Consider the following 9,435-nt stretch of genomic DNA (forward strand, 5'->3'; position numbering starts at 1 on the left):
CTATTGATACTTTTCAACCAACAGTAACATTGCCGACATGCCCAGCATAAAGAATTTTCAAGAACTGTTAGCCAGGAAACTTGTCCGGTTTAAAAGCATCTTTATCCAAAGAGTTTTGAATATCTCTGTGGTCATTCTTTTCTTCTCACACATATCAACCTGGACACCTTGTCCTACTACGTGGAAACAAAATGTACCCAATTCAGCAAAGGAAGTATGCTATCACGTTAACATCCTCCACAACTAGATTCTCAGCAACAATGATAAATTATAATAAACGATATGAAACATTTTCTGCAATTATCTGATTTTGTGAGATATCATGGCAAAGAAGTGCCCATTATGACCAATACACACGCACAAAACTAGGAATTGGATAATCAAGTTGTTCCAGATTAAATTCTCGATTAACTTCGCGTAGACAACAAACTATATACAAGATTGACGGGATTGGGATGAGGATCACAAGATCCTACCAATTCAATAGTTGAGGCCTAAAATGTGAAACTTTTTTAATTTGCTTCATTCAATTGCATATGTATTAACATGGAAAAGACAGAATAAACCTGAAAGGTAGTCCTCCAACTTAATAGGAGGTCATCACTAAACTTTTGCTTTCTCAATAGTCAACTAAAGCATAAATGATATCCTGTCATATTGTTCAAAGTTCAAACAAAGCGTGACATTTAGCGAACCAATCAAGTTTCACATGGTAATTCGACAAACACCCTGTGACATCACAAGAAAACATGCTAAAATCCACTGATTAATAACCATCCTTTATGGGCACATCCACCATGACCCTCACCCAACAAAGAATCCACATTTTCACACTCATCATCGCTCTAACTAACCTACCTAAATCTTGGTTGAACGAAAAAGAAAATTGGGCCCAATTTTAAGAGCGATTTACATTACTGAGTCACAGGGTCAAACTATCACGACCCTACAATCTGAGTCGCTATCCTGAAAACTATCGCATCCTATAGAAGATGTGAAAAGCCAGTACAAAGAAGTTCTCATAGTGTACAGATCATTATATTAACAGAGAAAAGGACAAATAATCGGAAGAAATTCGTTTTTATCAGTCAACTGAATATAACTGCCAAAAGAAATCCAGAAACGCTTGCCCCCACATCAATATTAAGGCTACATCTGATTAGATTCAAAATTGTCAAGCACAAGATCCCCATCTCAACGCAACAAATTATGACGGTGTACTCATCTAATTGACTTGAACGACACGCGCTACAGCAGAATTCCAAAAACATATACGGTACAAAATGAAGAGAAGCAACAGACCCGAATCTGGGAAAAGCTCTACTCATTAGCGCAACACTAAAGTCAACAAATGACATGCACGCGATCGATTGAGAATACCAAATATACCCACTTTTTAGTGCCTTTTTTTTTTTAATCGAAGCCCAAAGAATTTGACTCTTATGTCTGGTTTGTATCCTGAGAAGATAAAACTCAGAACCTGTAGCAGCTAAAAGATTGCTGACGATTAGATATTCCAAACTTTACAAGAAAGGAGGAAAATACTGACTCAATGGTGGAAATGAAACTTAATGTATTGAAGATGAAAGTGAAATCATGACCTCCTCTTTTGGGAAAAAAATTTCTATAATTCTTGAAGAAGGAAATCTGAAATTATTCCCCGTTCTTCCCTAGTCCCAATGGGGAAGAGAAATAAAAAGAAAGAGGGGAAAAATACCCGTTAGCAAGAATCCTGTGTTGAAGGAGAAGCCGATCTTGTACAACCCTTGGGAGGGAGGAACTGCTAAAGTACACAAGATGCTAAAATATCCAACTGTTTAGCATCCCATCACGGCACAATTATACACAAAGTTACTCGAACTCTTTCTTGCGAGCAAGTTCCAACGCGGAGGGCCTTCACTTGGAACCCATGAATTGATCTCTATGAAAACTTCACCTGGCGTCCTAGGTCCACCAATGACGATAAGACTATCTCCACAAGCCCTGAAGGCAATTCCCCAACCATTCATTGAGTCTGCACGTTCAGGCAATCTCCCCACTGTAAACCACACCTTCCTCTCCTTATCATACTTTCTCACCTCCATGTCAGCATAATCAGCTGCATACAGTTCGTTGTTAACCACTGCAACTAGAGGAGGTGCTTCCGCTGCTGCAGGCACCTCGGCCTCCCTCGCTGGACCTCCCCTCACAGGCGACATATTAGGAATTACGGTCCAAGTTTGTGTCCTTGGATCATACTCTTCCCCACATGTGAGAACTCTTGGCTGACCCGTTTCATTTCTACCAATCCCACCAATCACGTAAAACTTGTCATCCATAAACACTCCCGAGCACATCTTTCTGGGTGTGTGCATGTTATTAAGAGGTAACCACTGCCGAGTCTCGGAATTGTACATCTCTGCAGAGTTAAAAATGTTCCCCTGTGAATCACAACCGCCAGCTAGTATTGCTTTCTCCCCGAGGCTCGCAGACCCAAATAAGCATCTAGGAGCATTCATACTCATTCCAGAAGTCCATGAATTTGTTAGAAGGCTATAGTTGTATATCACATGCGAATTTGTCATATCCTTAGTGAACACCAGAAGCTCTGTACCCACTGCTAAGGATTCCTTATCAGGAAATATGACATATTCATTGGAGATCATTCTGGGCAAATGCATCCACCGACCGCGAATAGGATCAAAAGCTTCCCATTCGAGTAAATGGCAAGAAAAATATATCCAGTGCTCAATCACGCGGTACTGCTTACGCAACCTATAAAGCTCGCCGCTCTTGATCAAACTCCGAAAGCTGGTATTCAACAGGGCTATGGAACCATAATCAGATCTCGAGCAGCGGATGAGACAGCTGATTGAGTTGTCCCTCCCAATGGCACCTATGAGAGAATCCAAATGCGTATTGTCCCCAGCATGACGTTGATCGCTGGGTTGTTCCCCCGAATCCTGAGCGTGCCCATCGATTTCTTGCGACTCCGAAAGCTTCGACGACTTCCTGCGCGGGTGATCTTCATTGCCATCAATATCCCGAGGATGCTTGCTACTCCCAATGTCGATTTCAAGCCGGAAACTCATGCAACCTGGCCAATTACTTTCCGACTGGCAAGAGTTTGCAAGCACCCTCGGGATCAGACAGGACCGACCTTCCAACATGTCTTTGTTATTCTACCGGGGGAGAACCAGAAAATTACTAAACCACTCGCACTCCGATTTATCAGCCCCACCTTCCTTTTCTCTCCTTTTTCTTCTTTTGGTTGCCCCTTTCACCCAGAAAATGAAGACCCCCTTCAAACAAAATTGCGACTTGCGAGCACCGAAGGTCCCAGCAAAGTCTGTTCACGGACAGAAAGCACCCGTTAGCGTTAGGGGCCAAAGAAAGCAGGGAACGAAGCCGATGCAATTCAATCCAAATAAACAAAGACCAATCGATTTAGCGCATGGAAAATCACGAAAAGAGAAGAGACAGAGATGGAGGAGAAAGAGGAAAAAAATCATCTCTTCTCCATCCCGATCTTCGTCAACAAATGGTATGCACAAAGCGCGATTCAATTCAGCAACAGCAGGCATCGGGGACGAACGAATCGAAACCGGAATCGCCCGATTCGTTCCCCACGCGCGCAAGCAATTGAACGCACGCACGCACACGGCGCAGGCTCGAAATTCGATTTGCAAAATTAAAAAAAATATGTATAGATATTTATTTAAGCCGGAGCAGGTCGGTCCGCCTGGTATTCCCAGGACGAGACCGCAGATCTATTCCGCTTCGGCGCACGCAAAGATTGGGAAAGACGGAGGGAGGAGGGAGGAGGAGGAGGTGGTCAAGAGCCTCGAAAAGGAAGGGGGGTGGGGGGGGGGGGAGGAGAAAAAAACTCACGGGGGCATGAATTAGAGAGCTAGACTAGATCTGCCACTACAATCGCTAACAATGCTTCTCCCTAATCCACGGCCCAAAAACAAGAAGAAGGGCGATGAAAACTACAGAGCACGAAGAAGGAAACACAAGAAGAAGAAGAAGAAGAAGGGGAAGGAGGGAGGGATTAGGGGGAAAGCGGAGGAAGAAAAGCGCAGAGGGGGGTGGGGGCGGGGGCGGGGGCGGGGGCGGGGGAGGGAAGGATAACAACAAAACAACAACAAACACAGCGGCGGGGAAGGGGAGGGGAATAGGAGGGGGACTTACAGGGATTGGATAAGGAGGAGGAGGAGGTGATAAAAAAGAAGGCCGAGACTTTCTATTCGGTAATTATAAATTTATAGCTTAACCCCCCCGCACCTCCCAAAAACACGCACGCACGCACACAAAAATCTCTCTCTCTAGAAACGCAGCTTCTGTTCTTCGCGTTCTTCGTGACCCCCCCTCTCTCTGTCTCTCTGTCTCTCTGCAAATCAGAGCTCAAAGCTCTGGGCGTTCCCGGCTCTGGCTGCTGATGGCGAAGGAGGACCCCCCCCAACTCTCTCTCTCTCTCTCTCTCTCCTCTCTCTCTCCTCTTCTCTCTCGCGCAGCTCGCTTTAATATTTTAATGGCTGTCCTAACAATGTATATAACCACGACAAAGCCCGCAAATCGCAGGATCTTTTCCTTTTTCCCCCTTTTCCTTTTTCTCCCCTCCCACCCCCCCCAACTTTTCCCTGATATAATAATAACGGGGAAATTCAATTTAATTAGCAGCTAAAACCCGCGATTCCCCAGAGAACTCGGTTCACCTCGATTAATCCCTTTTGGGACTAATATCTCCTAACATAAAATATATATTAAAAAAAAAAAAAATCACCATCGCGCTCGTGTTTTACCTTCATCGGGGCCGGTCGATGCTCCGCTTCTCGGATCGGGAAAGGGCGGAGGGCCTCCGCCGTGGAGTTTGCCGAGCAGCCGGACGTCCGGGGAGAGAGAGACACGCGAACGCGGAGCCGTGCGGTGTTGGGGGGCGCTCTCTCCCTCTCTCTTTAGTTAAGGACGATCGAATTAGAAGTTAATAACGATGCGCCTTCCCCCTGCGTTTGTTTTTATAATTTCGGCACGACTTATCATCTTTCTTCTTTTCTCTTTTTAAATAATTGGATTCTATTTTATTCTCTGCTTTTTGTCTGGGCTCTCGGCGATCGTTGATGCGGAGGGTGGGAGTGAGGAGGAGGAGGAAGAGGTCGTGGCGGGTGGCGGCGGCGACGGCGGGACGCGGGACTTTTTTTCCTCTTTGTCCTTTTCGGTGTTTTCCGCGGTTTGGCTTCCTGCGGGCGCCGTTTTGGCTGCCCACCGGCGGTAGCCGGTGGAGACACGTGTTGACCGGGTAAAACGAAACCGTCCCTGTCGCCCCGCCCCCCCCCCCCCCCCGGGCCCCACACAGCGCGCCTCCTGCTCTCCGTTGGATCGTCGACCCCTGTCCAACGGATCGTGCGGTCAATTCCCCCCCCCGTCTCTCGCCCTTCCTTTTTCGCTTTTGCGGTCAGCGGTCAACGGGGGCGGGGGTTAACAGGTTCGTATCGGCTTCTTGTGGGAAATGATTGTGTGCGACGCGGCGTAGGTGGGGCGGGGGGGAGGGAGTTTCCGTTCGCGAGCTGGCTTCGCGCGGGCCCTTTTGGCCTCGTTTTGGTGCCCGTCATGATGCCCGCGTTGACCGGTCAAATTCGGAATTTTGCGTATTCGTTGAACATGGAATTCCATGATCGCCCTTTTTTTTTTTTTCCCGATCGCCCCATCCTTGAGCTTCTCTGCCTAACCACGGCAAAGGAAAGCGGGCAAGCCTCGCTTTCTCCCCCGACATCCGAAATTTCCCTTTTTTTAAAATGTTTGAAATTCGTATTGACATTCGTATGGTTTTAATATGTCTCCGGTATCTCTCTCGCGTAGGTTTAACAGTCGAAATTTGTTAGGATCGCACGAGAAGGAAGGGCGGTCTTCACCAGGTAAAATGTGTTCCACGGACGTTCGTGGGCTCGGAGCTTTCGGATGCTCGAACCGAAGCACGAGGCGGGTCTCGTTCCAAACCATGACGATGCCATCCATAACCAACCTTCCCGGGCAGATAAAAAATGCACAACCCAGGAGTTTTTTTTTTTCTCAAAGCCTTTGCGTTGTTTCGAAAGCACCGTAAGAATTTGAATTATGTTAAGGCCGCAACAAAAACGCATTCTCTTTCGGTCAGGTGAAAACGAAATCTGGACAATTGATGCGGATCGAGCAGGGTCTTCACAATCTCCAGGACAGTTAATTCCCGAAAAGGGCTGGCGAGCCCGACGGTCGATCATCGCGCGCATGCTTTTTTTGCCCTAGAAAATCCATGGGACGAGAGAAATGTCAAAAGACATGCTCTTTAGAGCAGATGGAGAGACAGAGAGAGAGAGAGAGAGGGAGGGATCATGATGGGAACAAACTCCATTAATTAATCTAATGGGGATTTAGATTCTACGCAATAATGTAATCCCGCCCTTGGACTTTTGATGAGCCAACAGGGGGGATGGGGCGTGGTGCGATGTGTGTGTATGTACGTGGTATCGTTATAATTAGTCGAGATGGGGATCGGCCACCGTACTTTTCAGCCTATCACCTTTGGAAAAACATCTGATCATATATCGTGATATCACCCCCCCCCCCCCCCCCCCTATTACCATTTCGTCTCTTTCCATCGGCCCCCCGTGGGACCCATCATCTCTCCCCTCTCCTTTTGAATTTTCGTTGATTTAATTGGACCCGTTTGCTTATTTTAATTTGAGGTTAATAAAAGGAGTGAAAAAATGAGGTCCATGAGATAGGATCCGCTGCCGTGCGTGGAATTTTATGATATCATTGGTAATAGTTTTTAAATTTTAAGTTGATAAATGAAGACATGATTTGATATTTAAATATTCAAATACTTCCCCGGAAAGGAGGGAGGGAGCCTCATCCCGAGCTACTCTTCACTCATCACTTATTTGCATGAACTCGTGAAAGACTTAGGACTTTCAAAGACAGGTTCCTCGAGGCTCGAAGTTTCAATCTCTTACCAAGAAGTGAAAAATCTCTCACTCTCCGCTCGATCTCTTTACACTCTTTACATGAGTTCCGCTCACACTCTCTCACGCGCGAGCTGACGTGAACATAGATTTGGAGTATCGAGACAACCTCCTCTCGTGCTCGCCCTCGCCCTTCTGGCACCTGGTCAAATCGAAAATTAGAAACAAAAAGGAAAAAAACAAATCCGTTAAAAATATTTACGCGTCGATGTAATCGGCAGCCAGAGATCTCCCCAAAAATGGCTCATCGTTCTTTTCTTTTCTTTTTCTTTTGGTCATAATGGCCAATTATTTGACCGTCAATCACATTTTCCAACCGCGGCACGCCCGTACGGACGGTCCGCGTCGCGGTGGTTATGGTCGCGATGCGAGTTACGTGCGCGGATTTCGGTCGTAATCTTTGAAACGTTTTTCCACGCCAACGAGTGGGGGGGCGGGCTTTTGGGTCCGGTCCAAAAGACGGCCCCCCGTGCTTCCAAGGGGAAGAAAATCGAAACGCCGTCCACCGCGAAATCCCCAGAACGCCCCTCCGTGATCGCATCCCCGTAATCACCATCCCACTTCAACCCGGGTGGAAGACCACCCGACCGCCGCGTTCCGGTTTCGGCGTGGGCCCCCCCCCCCCCAACACCACGCCCCACACCACGCCCCAACACGCACCCCCGGCGCCGCTGACCGCGTCAACACGTGCGGAGCCACGCCTTCGATCTCCAAGAAAATAAAGGGAGCGTGTATATAAATATATGTTTATTCATATATTATATGGTCTATCTTCATGTTATACAAAAGTTACAATTTTCAACGGGAATCGATTAGATTTTGGGGACACGTCGAGATCCGATGGCTGAAAACGACCCCCTATCCTCTCGCTCGCCAATCACCACGCATCGAATGATAAGGGCCATTCCTCATTTTTTCTTTGTTTTTTTTTTCTTCCTTTTTTAAGTTTATACCTAATATAATGCCGTGCCCGAAAAACTTCGGTAACACCACGTCACAGTACTTGCATATATAAGCAGTATAAAAATGGCCGGCTGTAATTCGGCCCCATCAGAAAATTCTAAATCGCAGGAACGAGTTATAACTTTCTTAATCGATGGTCACCCGATACCTAATTGGTTTTTGGGTAGGGAGCGTCGGCATCTCCATTTATCCCTCCCTAAATTAGGTCCGCCGCCACACTAACGAGTTTAATGATGCCGTTACGCAATTTTTCTAGAAAGAATGAAAGATGATCTATTATTCGTTTTAGACCGCCGCTTCGTTCTCGGCGTCACAAGGATAACGGAGCGAAAAAAAAAAATTAAGACAGAAAATAGGCCCAATAATTACGGCCGTGCGATTTCCATAGAGTTTTGATGTTTTACAGATAAGATCACGTGGCGTAACGGCGCTTGTGGGACGTCCTTAAGCCGTGCGACTTCGATGGAAGCCCTCGATTAATTGGGCACGCATTGAATTTTTGCGTGCGCATCGAGCCCCGCTTTACGGATGGAACGGGCGGATGTGGCCGAATCGGCGGTGGTCCCGCCGACTTTTGCTCCCCCCCGTTACGCCTTTTCCCTGATGCGAAGCAACGGCCCGGAATCGGCCTCGACTGTCCAAGTTTGACCCCTCCCCGCCATCGCAAGGAAACGGGGGGGGTGCGAAATTCTCAATTTGTGAAGCTGCTTCTTAACGTGCCGACCTCGGAACAATAGTCACACGCCCCCCAAATAAGAAAGGAAGAAAGAAAAATTAGAAATGCCCACTATCTATCTTCTTTCTCCTCTCTTTTTCTTGTAGAATAAAAATTAGGGGGTGATCGATTTTTCAATCCGATTCAATGGAACCGGTTACTTAGGGCTTAGTTCAAATTTTGCCAATTTTTGTCAATGAAATTTACTCGGGATTTAATTTACATTTTACTATTTTGTGAAGAAATTTAAAAAAAAAAAATTAAAATATATATATGCAGTTGGTCCGGTCAATCCAGTTCGGTCAGGTTCCCCATTGGAACTAGAAACAGGAGCGACATTCCCGGAAATCAGACCAAACTGACCGATTTGGGCAGTCCGTTTTGCACGCCCCTAATAAAAAGGCATCGTGAACCTGAGGGCACATTTCTTTCCTTGATTTCGCCGAGACATGACTACATGGAAACCCGTTTCTTAGCTTCCTGAAAGGGTTATGTCACAAAGATTAATTCATCAACCGGTCCGTCAAGTGATGTAATAAATCGCGGCGGGATAATTAAATCGAGCCGATCATGTTCGAGTACCCGCGAAGAGATCGACGCCGTCGTATAATTTGGTAACCGTGCGATCTAACGATGTCTAATTATACTAATGGTTCGATCGATGGGATGTGGACGCACGTGCCGCCTAGATACGTGTGCGCGGCTAAAATGAGAACACCGGTCTCGGAACCCGAGTCACGTGTCCGCGCACGTGGGGAGCTATTGATATATATATAT

The 9,435-nt window shown here is 46.7% G+C and overlaps 1 protein-coding gene across 2 annotated transcripts; it reads right to left on the reverse strand.

Annotated features, from left to right (window-relative positions):
• Nucleotides 1–1,483: 1,483 nt before the first annotated feature.
• On the reverse strand, nucleotides 1,484–4,913 carry LOC115671894 (F-box/kelch-repeat protein SKIP11-like). 2 transcript variants are annotated; one of them, XM_030593572.2, is made up of 2 exons: nucleotides 4,785–4,913; nucleotides 1,484–3,328 (listed from the first exon to the last, which is right to left on the reverse strand). In XM_030593572.2, the coding sequence occupies exon 2, from the start codon at nucleotides 3,147–3,149 to the stop codon at nucleotides 1,818–1,820; it is 1,332 nt and encodes a 443-aa protein (XP_030449432.1). In that variant the 5' UTR covers nucleotides 3,150–3,328; nucleotides 4,785–4,913; the 3' UTR covers nucleotides 1,484–1,817. The 2 variants fall into 2 exon arrangements, with proteins under 2 accessions (XP_030449432.1, XP_030449431.1); XM_030593571.2 differs by lacking the exon at nucleotides 4,785–4,913 and adding an exon at nucleotides 4,174–4,189.
• Nucleotides 4,914–9,435: the final 4,522 nt, after the last annotated feature.

This window comes from Syzygium oleosum, unplaced genomic scaffold, assembly GCF_021117445.2.
Source record: "Syzygium oleosum isolate NSW1041296 unplaced genomic scaffold, Sole_v2.1 Sole_v2.03, whole genome shotgun sequence".
Classification (NCBI taxonomy): domain Eukaryota; kingdom Viridiplantae; phylum Streptophyta; class Magnoliopsida; order Myrtales; family Myrtaceae; genus Syzygium; species Syzygium oleosum.

Coding starts and splice junctions, on each gene's coding strand:
- LOC115671894 (XM_030593572.2), bottom strand. CDS start 3,149: ATGTTGGAAGGTCGGTCCTGTCTGATCCCGAGGGTGCTTGCAAACTCT.